Source organism: Megalops cyprinoides, chromosome 15 (genome assembly GCF_013368585.1).
Source record: "Megalops cyprinoides isolate fMegCyp1 chromosome 15, fMegCyp1.pri, whole genome shotgun sequence".
Classification (NCBI taxonomy): domain Eukaryota; kingdom Metazoa; phylum Chordata; class Actinopteri; order Elopiformes; family Megalopidae; genus Megalops; species Megalops cyprinoides.
Genome location: NC_050597.1, coordinates 2,082,501 through 2,101,879, shown reverse-complemented (window position 1 = coordinate 2,101,879; position 19,379 = coordinate 2,082,501). Strand labels below are relative to the sequence as shown.

At 46.7% G+C, this 19,379-nt stretch overlaps 1 protein-coding gene across 4 annotated transcripts in view; it reads left to right on the top strand.

The window, feature by feature from the left end:
- Positions 1-19,379, top strand: part of ehbp1 (EH domain binding protein 1) — a 131,026-nt gene that overhangs the window by 84,286 nt on the left and 27,361 nt on the right. For 3 of the 4 annotated variants that reach the window (XM_036546481.1, XM_036546479.1, XM_036546480.1), the window contains 6 exons: positions 5,098-5,242; positions 6,968-7,159; positions 8,708-8,853; positions 11,834-11,972; positions 14,289-14,386; positions 16,483-16,606. In XM_036546481.1, coding sequence (XP_036402374.1) covers positions 5,098-5,242; positions 6,968-7,159; positions 8,708-8,853; positions 11,834-11,972; positions 14,289-14,386; positions 16,483-16,606 — 844 coding nt within the window. The remainder of the gene's footprint in view (positions 1-5,097; positions 5,243-6,967; positions 7,160-8,707; positions 8,854-11,833; positions 11,973-14,288; positions 14,387-16,482; positions 16,607-19,379) is intronic. The other variant, XM_036546482.1, reaches the window with a different exon arrangement.

Genomic DNA, 19,379 nt, shown 5'->3' with positions numbered 1-19,379 from the left:
ATGCCCCTCCAGAGGCTGTCGGGTTTCTTATTTCATCAATTCAAAATAATGTCTGTTTTAAAAAAACGCTTTATTTTGTTAAGGACAGCAGTGTGGTTTAGTGGTAAGGAGCAGGGCTAGTAACTGAAAGGTACTGGTTCGATTCCCCGCTGACGTACTGCTGTTGTACCCATGGGCAAGGTACTTAACCGACAGTTGCCCCAGTAAATATCCAGCTGTATAAATGTACATAAATGTAATTTTTACTGCATGTAAGTTGCTCTGCATAAGAGTGCCTGCTAAATGACAGTAATGCGATGAAGTGTTATTTACTCCCCATTTCCGCTCTTCTCTGCCTCTTTCGTCTTTTTGGTTATGTCTCTTTATCCTCATGATCAGCACCACTGAGGTGGGCTGGAGCCCTTTGTCCTTCCTCCTCGTTTTCAGGGCTGTTCTTCTGAAGGTCAGTCCTCCATCTCCCTGTCAAGGTCCACTGGCTTTTTTTGCTAAGGAGGTACCTTTTGAAGGCAGACACAACTGGCATGAAAAGCCACCAGAGAAGAGGGTTAACAAACCAGCCTTTTTCATCAGAAAGAGGGTTTGATTTCTGAAGCAGAAGCTTTGTTTATATACACACTCATCTCGCGCCTCTACCAGGAGAGGTGGCACAAACGGATTTTGATCTAAATGAGATGTGGTCCAAAAGACTCTAGTACAAAATGTAACACAATTAAAACTTAAGAAATGAGACCTTTTAGATGATATATCAGACTGACATGGCAAAGCACGTGGCAGCTATTGGCTTGTACACTATGTATGAGCTGCTGTTGCGTAGCAAAAATTTGCTGCGTTGACCCTTGAGAAATAAGAAAGACACATTGTTCCGTAGTTCCTCTGCTAATCTGACTAAGAGGAAGGCACTGTACATATCAGAGGAATTCTACTAAAAAGGCAACAGCGCTATAAAGAGTACACATACAGCTATTGCCAGGAGGGATACTGTAAAGCATAATGTACAGGAATGAATGTAAGCATAAAGCATTTTCTGCAATTGCCTTGATGCCAATGCGACATCCACAACAGCTCAACATAATGTAATGCATGTAATAATGATATTACTGTTGACGTTTGTAAAGAAGAGCTCTTAAAGTGCGCAGAGGGCAGAACTGTGCCGTGTGTGTCTTCCCCGTTTTTGCATGATCAAGCGTTTGGAGGCTCCCGGGCCCAGAACCCTGCAGCAGACAGCGGCAGCACATCAGGAGAACATAAATGTCTGACGAGGGGGGGGGGGGGTTGGGGGTAGCTGGGAAAAAAAAGGTGAAATGAGCTTGAGAAAGATCACGCCTAAAATTGTTTTTCATGCCCTCCTCTGAAATCCTGCTCACCCTGACAAGAGCACACCCTGGTCCTCTCAGTGACAGCACAGGAACATGGCCCACCCCCCGCTGCTTTTCACTGCGTATTCCATGGCCGGTGAATAGGGTACATCGCGGTAATCCTTGCCTCTGGACTGGCAGAGAATTTCTCTTTCTCCTCTAATGGCTAATAACAGAGTGTCACTTCCTGTCAAACGATGCGAGGGGCGGGGCTGCGTCTCCTACCTCTCTGTGCTGGTCTGTCTGCAAGGCTGCCAGATTCTCAGGTTTTTGTTTTTCTCTTCACAGATTTCAGAAAACGTGGTGAAACAAACCTGAAGTGAGGTACAGCACTGCGGGGGGGGGGGAGGCAGGGGCACTCTGAACAGAACTGATAGGAACAGGAAAGTGGGATTTTTTTATGGAATGCGTATTGAACAAAACTAGTTACAGCTTGTTTGTGATCAGAATTCGTAACGGTTGAGATGCTAAATTGAGACATTATTATTTGATGAGAGGTTTTTATGTCTGTGTGACGTGTATGAAACTGCAGTGACTAACCTGTTTTCAGAAAACCCGAGAAGAGAGAAGCAGCCCCTTTCCCTGTTTTTCAGTCCTTATATGGAAACAAAGATCAGTTTTAAAAAAAGGTAGTACATGATGTGTGCACTGGCAAACATTTGAACTCTCCCACGGATCATTTTGTACCGTTTACCGACCTTGTACATCTCGTTAGAACTGAGAGAAGGCCTCGCACTGAAAGCTCTGGGATCGTTTGAAGCTGTCTTGGGGCCCAGGCTTCTGTGCCGATTCACCTTGCCTAATCCGTGCCGTCACTCTGGTCTGAAAGCGGTGTCAGTCACCGGCCTCCGCAGCCAGCACAAAGACCCGCCTCCAACGGCAGCTCACTCTGTTTCCTCAAGGCCTTTGGGGGAGAAAAAGACAGGCTGTTGAGAAGAACAATTGGATAAAGTAGAGATTTAGCAAAGGGCCCGGATTTTCTTTTCTTGTTCCGGTGAAATGAAAACTTTGCCCCGTTCTCTTTTCTTTTTTTTTGTCAGTTTTTTCCTCTCTCTTTCTTTCGCTCGCTCCCCCCCACCTCTCTATCTCCCTCTCTCATTTTCCCTCTTTCTCTCTTTCTCGCCCCTTGCACCTTCTCTCTCTCTCTCTCTCTCTCTCTCTCTCTCTCTCTCTCTTTGGGGGGTGTTAGAAGGAGGCCACAGTGAGGTGTGGGAACAGGCCGGGCGGAGCTTCTGATCACTTTAATCTAAAGGGACTAAACAGCATCGGGACATTAGCAGCAGAGCAGTGATCAGAGATGCTGGAGTGTGGAGTATGAAGAGGGGAGAGTGTTGCATACAGGTGCTTTTATATGGCTAACAACAAGCAGCACCGTTATTTATTCTGCAGTGCTGCCTCATCAGACTGAGATTAAAATCCCTGTTCTGTTTGGCTGAAATGCTCGGTTATTTATCTCAGTTTATTTGCAGACGCTTTGTTTCGCTGGTCAGATCATGACTTTTATTAAGAATTTAAAATATCAGTCGTTTTGGTGTTTCTTTGGATCTGCTGTGATTTTATTTCTGAATGTAAAATGAGCCTCTTGTGTAGGCAGTGTTATGGGAACATAGAGTAGGGTAAACTTTGAGACAAATTTCAGCTCTTTTAATTGGGTCTTGTGAATAAAACATGTTTGCATGTAGACAACTGTAATAAGCAAGGTTTTGCAAAGGTATGCAAATCATACAACCTGCAAAGTATATATTTAAGAATATATGTATACTTCAGATACTTGAAATTGATTTAAACTAATTGGTTTCTGTTTTTTTTTCTTTTTAAACAACTTTATCACTGATATGGTTGCAACAAGTGTGTGAGAAAGTCTTATATAAGGTTGCAAGGTTGAACTGTAGCTAAGGTGTGAACACACACACACACACACAGAAGGAAACACACAGGTAAGGCTATATAGACACTCTCAAATTTGCATTTGCATGAAAACTCATAAACACAGCATACACACACGCATATAGGAACACAGTTACACAGATGCACTTACATGCGCACAGACACATGCACACACAAACACACACACACACAGGTGTCCACGGCCGTACATACACGCATGTGCACACACACACGTTCAGGGGTGCACAGACACACACGCACGCTAACACACTCAAAGACACGGACGGTTGCGTTGTGCACACTTTGCCGGGACACATTAGCCCAAAGGTCAATGGAGCCCAATCTGATAGGGGAATGGGCCCGGTGTCAGTCAGGCTCAGGGGACTCTTGTGTGACAAAGTTTGTTTACTTTAGGGCCTTTTCCCTGCTTTTTTTGTGAGCTGTAAGCTGTAACCTGCCCCTTTGCGCAGCTTCAAATTGAGCTAAATCTGCCTTTAGCCCCTGAGGATTGAATTACAGCCTCTGGGCTAATGGTTATAAACAGACTCCCATTAGAAGGATGGTATTCACATTCATTGATTTGCATCTCAGCTCATTGTGTTCCCAAACAATTGCTACAAACAAACAATTTACATGGAAATGGGAGAAATGTAGCTAATTAGTTCTCCTGTGCTTGTGTTGGTAATGGTTAATGCTCAGGCTGAATTGCCTGGGTTCTCCAGTGCCGAAAAGCCTTCCGCGTCGCGGAGTATGGAGATTAAGAAGTCAGGGAAACCGAGAAATATAGCTTCCCTTATAATGCCTCACCATCCAGATTCATAGCAGCCATTAACTTTGTGTTGTGTGTGTGTGTGTGTGTGTGTGTGTGTGTGTGTGTGTGTGTGTGTGAGAGAGAGAGAGAGAGAGAGAGAGAAAGAGTGTACTCAGGAATACAAGGCACTGTTCCAACAGACAGACACCTCAGCCCCCATGGTTAAAATGGCTGCACATTAAAGTAGATGATTTTGGTCAGGCTTCTTCAGCCTCTTAATGCAGTTGCCAGTGAAGCTGGCCACAGTGGAAATGCAGAAGACTTCACACAGAAAGCCCCACACACCAGCATGTCAGAGGGGTCAGGGAACTAGGCTTGTAACCAGGAGGTGGTATGTTTGAGTCCTGGGAGAGCCACTAGTGTTCTTTAGTGCATTCAATCCAAATTGTTTCTGGCTGTTTAAATAGATATGTTAAGAAATATGTAAGCTATGGAAATCCCCTTGGGTAAGAGCTAGGTGTAATGTAGCCCTACAGCACTGAACTGTGGGGCCCAAAACAGACATTTGTGCTCATTAATTCCTTTCATGATGTCATAACAGTTTTCATCGCACCATTTCTAGATTTTGGAATGAGAGATTGACACATTACATTATGCAGTGTATGTTGTGTAAATTAAACAGTGCAGTTTGCATATATGCATTAATATAAATATGCGTCCAAGTATTTCTAAGACGGTTTCATGGAATTGTTGCGTTCAGATTGATATCTGTATGGACAGCAGTATGGTCTGTAAAGGGACTCACGTCCTGGTTATTTCAGATTATAATGCTATCCATAAAATCATCACGTCGATATGAGACCCAAACACATGCTTTCTTTCATTGATGTAATTGATGTGTTGCTATGGTGAGTGGTTGCTGGGGTGGTTGGTGGAGGGGTGACAGGCCGCAGCGGGGGCCAGTGCGGCTCTGGTTCCGCTCAACGCGGTTCTGTTTCTGCTCAGCGCGGTTCCGTTTCTGCTCAGCGCGGTTCTGTTTCTGTTCAGCGTGGCTCTGGTTTGCTCAGCGCGGCTCTCCTCAGCGCGGGTGTCTCTCTGTGGCAGGAGCAGGACGAGGAGCGCAGGAGGCAGCTCAGAGAGCGAGCTCGGCAGCTCATCGCAGAGGCCCGGTCCGGGGTCAGGATGGGAGACCTCCCCCTCTATGGAGACGCGGCCACAGACAGGGCGAAGGGAAGGCCAAAGGCAGGAGGTGAGTGAGGCGGCCGCGTGGGACAGAGCAGAGACCACCCCCCCCATTCCCTCTCTCCCTCTCACTCCCTCTCTCCCTCTCATTCCCTCTCTCCCTCTCACTCTTTACCTCTCTCCCTCCCTTAGTCCCTCCTTCTCTCGCACCCTCATTCTCTCCCTCCCGCCTTCTCTCTCTCTGTCTCCCCCCCCCCCCCCCCCCCTTTGATGCACTCACACAGTCCGGAGATGTGTACACATTCACTCTGAATTCATGTAACCCTCAACACATGCACAGACAGACACATGACATCACTGGCACAGAGGAATGACCAGTTTCCTCAGCTAGACCCAAAATTCAGCCCCGAGGATTCGATGCGCTTTTTTTTTTTTTTTTTTTTTTTTACTGAAATTGAGGCTTTTCAATACCTGGTCCATCAGTCTATTTAAGTCGTTATTTTATCAGTTTAAGGGCTTTATATAGAACATGTAATTTTTAGGATTTAATGTAGCTATGCACAGATATGAATTCCATAACTAATCTCATCGAATATCATGAATGGAGAGTGTCATATCTATAGGAATGTATCTGCTAAACATCATAACTCAATAGGGACATTTACCTCATTACATCTGTTGTTTTCTTGATCTTACCTGTCCATATTCTCCTCTGTCTTTCACATCTGGCCATATTTTTCACTCTCCAAATCTGACTCCTTATTTCTGTAAGGATCCCAAAGCCTACTCTGACACACTCCCGCATTCCTGAAATTAAATAGACATAACCCAAGAAACATGTCAGAGAAAAACACAGGCCCTGAAAAAAGGGGAAAAGTTGGGTTTATTTAGGCTTTCTGGTGTCTGAATTTGCTAATTACCGGACTCATTAAAACCTGAGTTTGAGGGAGAGTGCTGTAGGCATGTTGCATAAGGTCTGTCTTGCAGAACGCATAATCCCGGGATTCCGTGTTCTGCTCGGAACTCTGGGCAGCTGATGAACCACCCGGCTGCCTGCAAACTTTACAGTTTCTCTCACCTTGAGCATGTTTAATTACTGTTACCCAGGTGAACTGTACAGCATGTCTGTATCATAAAATGCCAATTTTTTCAAATTAAACGACTCATACGCAAGCAGAGCAATAAATAGGAGGACCTTGCATGTCAGATATCTGAACCTTATTTCCTGGTATTTATTCAGTTTTATTCATGCGCTAGTGGTTTTACGATACTTTCATCCCTCAAGTATGGGTTCTTCATGGGTATTTAGGGAGTTTTGATCTGCTGAGGTACAGTATGACTAGCTGTGAGAAGTCTTTTAGCTACTCCAGACTGTTTTACTGAATAAGAACAATATGAAGAGATCACAAAATGCTCTGGCCAGGACCACGGGTGCTTTCTCTGCTTGCCTTGCATGCAAGCTGTTTCTTAGAAAGTTGTGAGTATAATCAGGTGAGGAGGGCTACATAGAGTTTTCCACTCAGACAACAGGAAATTGTTGACACTCTTTGCTGTGCTGGTGTTAGTATTGTGGAATCATGGTGCGCAGTACAAAGTAATGACTACAAGGCACAGATGTGCCGTCTGTATAGTGTGTGGTAGCTGTTATCCTCTGAACTCACATTTTCCCTGGACTAATTTTACTAAATTCTCTCCTGCATTCTTGTGACACTCTGGACGAATGAGCGTATTTTCTGTTCGTTCTCTGCACTGTGGGGCTGGTGGATTGCAGTGTCTGTCTCTGTTCCTGCAGGTGTGGAGGAGAGGGCTGAGGAAGAGCAGAGTTATGATGGTGATGATGATGATGGTGATGATGATGATGGTGCCTCTGTGGCCACCGCTGCCGTTGATGCTGTAGATACTAACCCAGAAGAACTTCCTGTCTGCTCCTACCTAGAGGAAGGAGATGATATTACTAACCCAATCAGTGACTTTGCCGCTCCTGGTAAATAACTCAGTACAATGGTGTGGTATGCTGTGCTCCACTGTACCCTGCTTTCTGTGTGGTGATCTCGCCCGGGGCCTTGCCCCGCCCTGCATCCCACCCCTGACCCCTCCTCCCGGCTTGTTGCCCATCTGATGCATGTTTCCTGCTTGCTTCTACCCACAATGCCACATCCCATCGCTGTGTGTGCAGTTTTTGCCATACCTTTCCACCACCGCTAATGCTGCAAAGTAAAATCAGTGTAAATCAGAACAGACTTTATTGTCATTGCGCGGCGGGGCCCAACGAAATTGCGGGAATGAACCTGCCAGCTTCTGCGCCAGTAAACAACGTCGAGTAAACGTGTTCTAACTGCGTAAGGTCAAAGGTCAAAGGTCAGTGGGTCTTGCCTGGGTCCCTGACTGCTGTCAGTGTTGTCCTTGCAGGTCGTTGGTGCATTGGTGTGCCTGAATGACCCATGCTTGGGCAGGTTTTACCTGTGGATATGTGTCTCTCCATGTTTGCGTCAGACAGTAGACTGATTCTGCTGTAGTCATAGTAACACTTAGCGGAGGGGAGATCTAGGTTTTTTGTTTTATTTAAAAATTTTTAACAAGTTTTTATCGGAAGTCGAGCAACATATTCCCTGTAGTAATTCATATCTGCGGAAAGACATTTTTCACATTTGTGGAAATATTGTGAGGAACTAATTGCTTTCCGCTGCACTTTTCCTGCAGATGTGAGATAAATCTGACTGCAGAAGGAAGAAAAAAGGAGGGAAAGAATTGTGCATTTCCTTTGAAGCGCTGCTATCTCTGCGGTCCCTGCTTTCCTCACTCTTATTTTTCCCGCTTGTCATTTGTCACTTTATTTTTGATGCAGAGAGGGGTGCTGTTGGTACAGCAGGGCCAGAGAAGACAGTGTGAATCAGAGAGCGCTGCGTTAGAGAGTTCAACATTAGATAGCACTATAGTACTTGTTGATCCACTATTACTAGAAGCTACCAGTCCTCACTTTCAGTCTGTCTAACAGTGAACTCCAGGGTGCCGTGCTCCCTCAGGGCACTGTACTGGGAGCAGCTGGGAGAGAGGGTCTCCCTGGCATCAGGGGCCTGGGTGGGATTACCGGCTGTGGAACAGAATTGCGCCGGGTTCTGGAATGATGGCTTCAGAGCGTAGGCTGTTTGGAGGACAGGGAGGGCCACCATCAGAGCTGCGCTGGCATAACTGTTTTGAAAGCATTTTAAAATGAAGCTACCTATATTATTATTTATTTTTATATTTGTTCAAATTTTCAAATATTCAGGATAAACCACTGGATATACTTAATATGGGAGAATAATTAAATATATATGAAATCTGAAAGGAGGAATAAGTTCAGTTGCCTTTGCGTGTCACATTCTGCAGTAGCTGCTGACCTGCCCACTCTCTGTGAGCTCATCGCCGTCCCTCTCCCTCATTGGCCCAGAGTGCTGTGCTGTGCTGTGTGACCACGCCTCTCCTCTGATGCCACAGTGTGCTGCTGCTGCTGCTCCTGTTCACAGCATCACCCTCTCCCCTCCCACCACAGGTGTGCAGAACAGCAGGCACCTGGACCTGAAGGTGAAGAAACCGCTGGAGGTGCGGCCTCAGTCCAGCAGCTCCTCCCCCTTCACCTCCTCCTCCTCCCCCTCGCCTCAGAGCCCCGGAGAGAGTCCGGAGCAGGAGGGCCTCCAGGTAACTTTCACCTGCTCCAGAGCGCTCACCGTCTCTGCCGTGAGCGCAGCCCTGAGTTCTGAGGGCTCCAGGTAACTCTAACCTGCTCCCAAATGCTCACCGTCTCTGTTAGCCCTCGGCTCTGAACTCCTGCATCAGTGAGGCCTTCAGGGTTAAAACGCTACATGCCATATTGATTAATGACTGCAAATAACACAGTTTATGTATTATCATTTTGGGTAAAGACGGCAGATTGTTGAAGCCCCTGTACGTGCGCAGGAATAATGATGGTGCTCAGAGCGGTGCAGAAGTTCATATTGACTGTGACCTTTTCAGAATCGAGCCCAGGCAGCATCCCGGCCACTGTGTGCGTATCGACAGTCAGCGGGCAGCTTAGCAATCGTGACATCTGTTTAATTGATTTCGAATGTCTTACAGTGGCCTTCAACATCATTCCCGAAGCCTTTGCCAAATATGGGCGGCTGCAGCCATAGATTTTTTTCCCCAGTAAAATCCATCGTGAAGTGAATCATGTCTCTGTGTTGTGACCTGCGCCTGGGCTTGTATCTCAGAGAGGCTGCTCTGTGCCCCGCGGTGTTCTGGTCCCTGTTCTCTGCCGCATTCCCATGTCAGCGATGGAAGAGAGCAGCTCAGCGAGGACCTCCACTCTCCTCCATGAAACAAAGGGCAGTCACATCAGGCAGGTTCTCAGTGGCCGTGCTGCTCAGCCCGGTCCCGGCCACGCCCGGTCCTGGCTCTGCCCTCTCCCTGCTCTGCCCGGTCCTGGCCCCGCCCTCTCCCTGCTCTGCCCGCTCCTGGCCCCGCCCTCTCCCTGCTCTGCCCGGTCTCGGCTCCGCCCTCTCCCTGCTCTGCCCGGTCTCGGCCCCGCCCTCTCCCTGCTCCGCCCGGTCCTGGCCCCGCCCTCTCCCTGCTCTGCCCGGTTTCGGCTCCGCCCGGTCCCTGTGCCAGCCAAGTCCACCTGACGTCCCGCCCACCCTCCCGGGAACGCTGTTTGTCTGCAGGGAGGTCCCCGGCTCCTCCTTAGAGCAGCCTCCGAGTGGGATTTGTTGGGCTAATCGCTCTGATATTTTAAAGCGTTAGCAGGATTAAAGAAGCAGCAGAGTTTGTTTTCTCTGCTGAGCACCCGGGTTTGAGCTGTCAGACAGAGCCCGGCGCTGTCACGGGAACGAGCTGAGCGAACTGCAGAGGCCGTTCAGACGTTTCCGTCACTCTGACGGTTTCCGACAGCGACTGGTGCTGCAGGAGAGAGAGCACGGCAAGCAGTCCAATCGTTCCACGCTCTGATCGCCGTATTTTTATTCTTCCATTTAAAAAAAATTTCTCTCTTCTGTTGTTCTCGTTTCCTCCTCTCGCGAACCTCACCCCCAACCCCCCCCCCCCCCCCCCCCCCCCCCCCCCCCCCCCCCCCCCCCCTCAAACCTGCTAAAACAAACCATAATGAAAATACTTTGGGCTGATTTGCAAATGAGGGCCTTCAGTGTTTTCTTTTGCAAAAGAAGGATAAACTGTTCCCTCCCTCCCTGGAGGATTGGGTATCCCAGAGCTCCTTGAGGCGGGAGAATGGGGCGCAGAAGAGCCTCCTCATTAGCGATTGTGTCTATGCAGAGGAGGGCCACAGCCTTGGAGGGGCTTGATAACGGCCTGCAGCATTCAGCAGGGTCACGTCATTAGTCACGCACCCCAACCTCCCTCCCATTCACTTTAAAACACCTTCGCAAAATAATGCTAACAGTAATAATAACAATCACGGTAATAGATAAAGGAGACCAACGCTGATTTTTGGCTTATCACGCCGACTGGATGTCCCCTCTATCAGCTGTAACCAGGGGTATTAGGGGGGGGGGGGGGCTTATTTGGGGTTGGGGGGGCAGGTGTGTGAGAAAAGGCGGGGGGGGGAGTATTAGCGGGGCTTGTCCTCGGGGAGAGTTTAATTCTGTTTTGAATTTGGTTTGTTTTCTTTGAACATTAACATGAGGAGAATGAAGGGGGTTCTCTGGAGGACTGAGCTGTCAGAGTGACAGCGTTAACTTTTCAGCTCTGACCTCCTGTGTTAACTGTGCTGTGGTCTACAGGGCCCCGGCCTGTGCCAGCAATTGTGGTTCTGCTTATAAATGGTACCAAGGGTTGCTCATAAGAGTATGAAACCTAGTGAAGGCTTTTTGGAGGATGCATTTATAGACCAGCCTTGTAGAGTCGCTCTGGATAAGGGCATCTGCTAATTGACAGTGATACACGGAGGCAGTTACCACCTGGCATGTGCTTGCTTGATACACACAGAACAAAACAGGCACTAATTACAAATAACAGCTTTTTCATTGAGTAGGCATACAGTATCTGCTTAAGTATCTTAAGAGCATTTGAAGTCACACATGAGAGGGCTGGACGCTCAGAGCTTTGATGGCCTCCAGATCAGTCCAGTTGGAGGGCCGTTTTGGTTCTGTTCTGATGTATAAACCGGTCTGATGTGCCAGGCTCTGTTAGCCCCGGTGTCTGTGAACACGCAGCAGAACGATCACTGGCGGTGACAGCGTCTTCCACTCCGCGCCATGCTGTGGAACGTGTATGCTAATCGGGAACTTTATTACATGTTTCCTCTGCCATTAATGTTGAAAATGTTATTCTAAGCAGCTGTTTGCGGTTTCCACTCGGCTTGGCTCATTGCTGACGCATAATGCATTTCAGAATGAACTTGATAGGGAGATGCAGCGTGGAGCTGCGACATGTGTTACCTTTGAAAACAATAGCGCTTTTAATTTGCATAATCAGAATAAATTTTCTGGCTGGGGTTTTGTTGAAAGTCAACTTAATTGCACTTTTTTTTTTTCCCCTGAGCAAAGGAGGCAGCGAAGTCCCACAGAAGCAGTACAGCGTCGCCGATCCAAGCCAAATGACTGTGTTTTTTCAACCTCGGGGTGGGATAGCTCAGACGCTGAATGTGTGATTTGTCCTGTGTGTGTCTCTCTCTCTCTTCCCTTTGCAGGGTAACGAGGAGGACGTGCGAGCGGAGCGTCTGCGCAGAGCGTCAGAGCGTCTGCGCAGTCCTGTGGTCTTCAACAAGGAGTCTGCAGTCAGGAAAACACAGCTCAAGTCCTTCAGCCAGTATGTGGAGACCAGGCCAGGTGAGGCCCCGTCCTGCACCTGTGCTCCGCCCCTCTGCCCCTCTCCTCACCCGGAGGGGAACTCTCGGACTCCCCAACCCTCAATACTGACAGAAGTTTCAACACCCATGTTCTGCCATGCGCAATCCATATTCATATTCCACATGTTACTGTTCTATGTTGAATTATGAATTTGCCTCATCCATGGCACTGATACATCCTGCACCTTATTCTGTAGTCCTTTTACACATCTAATTTACGCCCTGCAGCAGATCCTTTCTCAGCAAGCTCCTTTCTCACACCTGTAGCACACCTGGCTTCTGCTCTCACATGCGGTCAGACTGCAGACCTTTACCAGGCCACATGTTTACTGAGCCACTTCCCTCCTCACAGTGAGCTCTGTCGGCATCTGTGAGAGGGAGCCTCAGCAGGGTGTGGGGCAGCTCTCAGTCCGTCTGGATTTTATTGGCTACTCGGGGCTCTGGCCGGTTGTGGTTCTGTGTCAGATGTAATCAGATAAAAACTGTCCTTTACTTTCGCCTCAGAGCAAAGGGAGTCTGTCCCTTTCCAACCAGCAGCCCAGCAACAGGACTGTCTGAGCTGCGTCCGATCAAAGCTGAAGCTGCAACACTGTTCCGCTGTTGGCCTTAAGAAGAGGGCAAATACATTTAAACTAGGAGAGTGATACAGAGGAACGAGAGATGAGAGTTCAAGAGTTTCCCCACATCTGTCCCCTGGGCCCACCACTCACTAATGCCAGACTGGCAAGCTGGACCCACCTTTGATTCTCCTGTATTGCCAATGTGTGTATATCAGTATAAAAACTTAGCCTTACCAGGGGAAGTCTCTAATAAGAATGTGGTCGAATTAGTGTTAAACTGGGTAGCAGTATAGCATAGTGATACGGAGCAGGTGTTGTACCGAAAGGTTGATGGTTCGATTCCCCACTGGGGCACTGCTGTTGAACTCTTGGGCAAGGTACTAGCTGTATAAAAAGATAAAATTGTAACTTATGTAAGTCTTTCAGGATAAGAGCATCTGCTAAATGACAATAATGTAATGTAAATTGACATCACGGTCTAAGCATATGAAATTTTCATTCCCGGTGTTGGGGTTTGGATGTAAATTGTCCTGTTCCACAGTTTTAAAGTTTTCCAGTACGTTCTCAGAGCTGCTGCTGGGCTGCTGTCAGCTCACTGGGGCTGAAAAACTTCTTACTCCTCACCAACTAACCCTAATCCACAACCAGCCATCACCTCATTAAAGCATTTCAAATACATACATCCCCCCAGCCCACTGTACAGTCCGAGAGTGACTGTCCCGCCCATTCATCACTCACTCACACGCACTCTCACTCACTTACTCACTCACACACGTACTCACACACACACTCTCTCACTTACTCACTCACACGTACTCACTCACACACACTCAGCCACATACACACTCACTCACTCTCTCACACACTCACTCACTCTCTCACACACTCACTCACTCTCTCACACACACACACACTCACTCACTCACTCACACACACACACACACACACACACACACACACACACACACACTCTCTCACACACACTCTCACTCACTCTCACACATTCTCACTCACTCTCGCACACGCACCCAAACACACACACACACACACACACACACACACACTCTCTCACTTACTCACTCTCACACATTCTCACTCACTCTCGCACACGCACCCAAACACGCACACGCACCCAAACACACACACACACGTTGTATCCTCTGGAATGTGGAAACCTGTTGCCCGCCCTGCTCTCCCGGACTCTCCTCCCCGGTGTGAGTCTGCTCCCTGCTGAAAAGCAGATGTTAATTATGCTGCCATTGTAACGGGGGAGTGATACAATCAGTCAGCATGCCTCTCGTTAGTACTTGTTGATGTTGTTTGGTAGTTTTCCCTCCCTTCTTGTGTCAGAGGATTTACACAGTGGCGTTGAAATGCGGATGGCTCCCAGCTGTTCTGTCCTTCACTACAATCCCCCCACTGACAGGCCAACCCCGACCCCCACATGCAAGTCTACCCCCATATAGTCCCACCCCCCTGCCCCCATCCTATTGACTCCAGTGTCCCAGAGGCAGCAGGAGAGCGGAGAGTGATTGTGGGTTTACTGACGTCACTGCCTCTGTGAATTCCATGGAAATGTGATTAACACCAGTACCTTACAACTGTAAATAACAGAGTTATTTAATATGCTGAAATACCCCTGTTGGCGCACACACGCTGCCACAGGTTGGACCGGCTGGGTGTGAATTCATCATAAACCTGGTTAAAGTGTGTTTTCCCCTGTCCTTTTCTTCCAGAGGTAAAAAGGCAAAGATCAGTGCCTGAGGATTCAAAGAGAGCAAACGAAGAGACGGAGCCAATCAGCGAGACAGAGCGCAAGGCATCTGAAGATGAAGTACTTCATGCATATTTAATTCTTTTTTTTTTCTTATTCCAAGATTGTTGATAATTCCTGGTCATATTTGGACATAGCCCTCTAAAAAAAAAAAAAAAAAACACAGAGAAAAAGGAGGCGGCGTGGAGGTTTTTATGATGTCGATCTGCAATGTGGAAAAGCTTAAGAGGCCAGCTCGTCCGAATTAGCCTGTGCGCTCGTGATAATTGTCAGATTAGAAAAAGGAAAAAAAAAAATCCTTTTTTTTTTTTTAAAGAAATACTCCTGTCTTCAACTGCAATTTTTTTTTTTTCCTTTTTTTCCTTTAGATATTTCTGTCAGGCACTTCTTCTTCTCCTTCTTCTTCCTCCTCTCCTTCCCCCAACAAAGAGATTTCCTGTATTGATCTGGCAGGATGATTTTAATTATTACTATGGCAGATACTGGGAGCCTGCCTGCAGAGAGAGGAGGTCACAGGAGAGCCGGCAGAATCTCCCAGCCAGCCCGTTTTGTTGGCTTGGGTTAATGGGTGTTCAACCTTTCCATTATCCAGATCAGCCCTGAATTACTAGCTGAATGATGTTTGCATTAATATAATATATATGGTAATTTCTTCACTTAATTAACGGGGAGGTTCTGCTCGGTAGGGGAATAGGCTGATCATGTGTAAAATTGATTTGTGAGGGAAATATTTGATAGACCGCAGGGAGCAAGCCACTTTTGACAGACAGCTGAGAGGAAGGAACCAGAAAAAGTGCTGGCTTGGGTGAAAAAAAATTCCTTTTTCCCATTAAAAAATAGGATACATCAGCACAAATATGTGTGTATGTGTGTGTGTGTATATGTGTGTATTTTATATATATATATATATATATATATATATATATATATATATATATATATATAAATTTTTTAAAGTATCTTTACTTGTGAATTTGTTTAAATAAACATGACTTCTTCACCTCCTGAGAATAGTAAGTAGCAAGAGTAGGGTGTAGGAAGGGGGCAGCCCACAGCTCACAGGATTGGGTGAGAGAGGAGGAGAGATGTCTGGTATTACAGCCCTGCAGTAAAGGGTGTTCATTTTAATTACGGTCCTTTTTGTTAATGATCCCAGCTGGGCCAGTCCTACAGAAGCCAGCGGAAGGGTGCTGTGACGTTTTTTAGGACAGCGAGAGGGGTGGCAGATTTTGGGATGTCCCCTGGGCCCCCTCAGTCGCTGATAAGTGTCCCTGTTTCTGTATTAATATCTTCTCGGCTTAGTCAAATATTAGTGCGGGAAATGCAGCCCTGACCACTCTAAAGAGGGAGTGCAGTGTCCCACACGGGTCCCCCAGGCACCCCAAAACACCTGATAAATGTAGAAAGCGCACACCCCAAAAATCCTGTTTTTTTTTTATATAAAGAAAAAAAAAAACAATAGAATTTTCTGATGCATTGTTTTTGGAGAGAAGCTGGTCCTTTGTTTGGGGGGCCTGGTACACAGATGAGAAGAGAGGGATGAGCTGGTGGAATATGAAAGGGGGGTCTCCCTATCGGCAGCCGCAAGCTCCGTCCCCTCATTCTCCATCGCTGCCTCCTATTGGCCGAGCCCGGAGCGCGAGGAGAAGAAACAAAACACTAAACAATAACAATAAAAAAACATCTGTTATCAGCCCTTCCCATTCAAGTATAATTAAAAAAAAAATAAATCAAAATTAATAATAAAAAAAAAGCCTCCTGCACTTCTAAACTAAATCAGTTCTGAGCACTTTTTTCTTCTCTTTTCAGATTTAATAAAGAAGAATTAAAACCAAACTGTCTAAATGCTTTTTGCTCTCTTTTTTTTTTCTCTCTTTCTCTCCCTCTCTCCGTCTCCCTCTCTCTCTCTCCCTCACTCTCTGTCTCTCTCCCTCTTTCTCTCTCTCCCTCTTTCTCCATCTCTCCCTCTTTCTCCATCTCTCTCTCTCTCTCCCTCTTTCTCTCTCTTTTTCTCCGTCTCTCTCCCTCTCCCTCTCTCTCTCCCTCTCTCTCTCTCTCTCTCTCCCCCCCTCTCTCCCTCTCACTCTCTCTCCCTCTCTCCTTCTCTCTCTCTCCCTCTCTTTCTCTCTCTCTCCTGTTTGTTCTCTCTCTCGCAGAAGGCTTTCAAAGACACCAGCCAGTATGTTGTGGGGGAGCTGGCTGCTCTGGAGAGCGAGCAGAGGCAGATAGACGCGCGGGCGTCGCGGGTGGAGAGGAGGCTACGCTATCTCATGGACACAGGTACGAAGCCCAATTACACTGTAAACAGTTTTGGCAAATTGAGCGTTCACAAACTCTTATAGAGTTTGGGAAGTGTGAATCTTTGAAGCCTGAATGTTGGGTGGAAAAAACTGCCGGGGAAATGAAAAGGGTCCGCTTGGCGGCAACCTCTCTGGGCCCCGGTGATAAGAGAACCTTCATGGGAAACGATAACTAGCCCTGATACCGCCTGTGAGCCAGCTACTACTGAACAGGGAGCTCAGCCATGCAGAGCCGGAATACATATCTGGGCTTCATTGATATGCTGCAGCAGGGAAAAAAAGGAGGGGGGGTGGGGTTGGGGGGGTGGTGGTGGGGGTGGACAAAAAAAAAAAATAATGTGAGGCACACATATAAACACACTCTCTCTCACACACACGCCCTCTCGCATGCGCACACACACACAGACACACAAAACAAGTAAGATCTTCACTGTTGGACCGATTGGCCAAAAAGAGAAGATCTGGCTGGCTAAAGTCTTGTAAAGACATGAATCCTTGCGCAAACCAAGAGGGAAGGCTTCATTGAGTCAATCACTGAAATTTCAGAATAGCATCCCGTTACTGATACTGAACTATATATATATATTCATTTTCTTTTTTTTCCACAACAGCAGGTCTGGCTAGGAAAAAAAAAAATAATAATACAAGTGTCTGGATTCACATGCCTCCTCTCCACATTTTAGCCCTATCACATCCATCTCTGAGTTTTGTGTTTGCTTACCTCTCCCCCCCCAGCCCCCCCCCTAACCCCGACCCTGTAGCAGCGAGTAGCATTGTGTCTGTCTGAAGGGCCTTTTTCCCCCAGGTGATAAGGCAGCAATACCTCGCAAGATATTTTTCTTGAATCATTTTATAGCAAAAGCACCTTAACCAGATTTATACCCAGTCTAAAAATAAGATTTACTAAAGAAGAAACGCGCTTTACAGCTGAATAATAAAGGAAAGCAACAGACATTCACGTATTCAGTGTCCACAGTATGCGTAAAATATATAGGACTGTAAGTAATGAGTCTATTGTGACTGTAGTAAAAAGGTTTGTCACTGATATCTTAAAACCCACTGAAAACACCAGTTAGATTATTGTAGTTTTATTGCATGATGAAAGTCCATATTTGGACCTTGTTAAAATTCAACGTAGTTAAACAGATGCAGATATTCAGAGAGTATTGGTATGCAGGTGTATATAGAGTGTGGTGTCATCTGTATGTATTAAAACAGAATTTAGACAGTAGTGTAGTGTGCATATTTAAAAACAGAGATGGCTGCTTTATAAGGCCATATCTGTCATCTCCAGTGTAGTTGTTGCTGGATTCGCCCCAGGCCTTTCAGGACTGTGTGGGGATAGTGACCTTTGACCTCTGTTGTCCTAAGGAAGGTTGGTGTTAGTCTTCCTCCTGCATGCTCATAGCCAGCTTCAGACCAGCCTAAGTCCCTTGCGCTGTTACCCGCTGCTAAAGGGTCCTCTATACAAGCCACATATGCAGGTGACCCACCGTAGCTGCTGGTAAGTTTTACCTGAGCTGAGCACCAAGGTGCGCCCTCAGCAAACTGACCCAGGTATGTTGGTCAAGCCCAGACACAACGCCAGGTAGGACCAGAGCACAGGTGAGCCGAGCAGAAGCACAGCAGGTGTGTGCAGTAAAGCTTTCCTGTCCAGATACTGTTGGGTGCAAAGCTGGAGTAGCAAGTGGAAGCCAGGTTACAGCTGTCAAACACTGGTGACAAGCCCAAAAATAAACTGCTATATTACTGCTGTATTACAGCTGGGAGTTGATTAGTTCTACAAAATCCATTTCCCAAAAAAAAAAAAAAACACATCCAGAGCTGTTTAAAAATAGGGATTGCATGTGCGCTTGGGTCATTCAACTGCAAATGCATGCGTCATCAGTGTATGTTCTTAATTCCTTTCTTTTAATTACTTTCTTGGCCAGGTCTAAAATTAATTTAGAGAAATCACAGCATACCTGTATGGCTGAGGTCAGCTGTTTGGCCCTTTCACTCTTTTGGGAAGAGTATAATCAGGGCAGCCTGAGCAGGTTGTGATGTTTTTTGGGCACAGGTGGAGGTGTGCCTTGTGTTGTGTGTGGGAATTGTACCTCTGTCACTGATCATTTTAGTTCAGTTCGTAAAATACCGTTGGGTTCAAGGTGCTACAATAAAACCCGAAATGCTCTTTTAGAATTCAGATCGGGAATGGTCTCAACCTCTGAATTTTAAAACTTGATTCCTGTTGAGAAAAAGCTTATGTTCTTTTACATGAGCTCTGTATATAAGCGATCTGTACCAGCATTGTTCAGAACCGTCTGATCAGCAGAACTGTTGTGCTGTTTGCCAGATGTGTCTGTGTTGTGTCCAGTGTCCCATAATGCATTGCGTGAGCGAGCAGATGTGCGTGAGAGAGGAGAGGACTGCAGGACACGCAGCCGGTTCCTGCGCTCTCTGCCTCTGTAGAGGCTTCTGTTCCCGCTCCTCACAGATTAGGCGCAATATAGAATTCTGCACAGTTTTCTATTACGTCTTTCCCCTGGATGAATTCAAAGTAATTGGGGTGGTTAATTTATTTACACAGAGCAGTTCACAGCACATTAAATAATAGAGATAATTGAACAAGAATTGTCAAGTGTCTTCTGATATCAGACATATTACAGAAGGGAATGTGCATAAAACTCCATTTCTATGCAACCATTGTTTATGGTAATTAAGTACACAGATTTATTCCTTGGTTGCCTTCCAAGCTTATGGCAACCGCTATT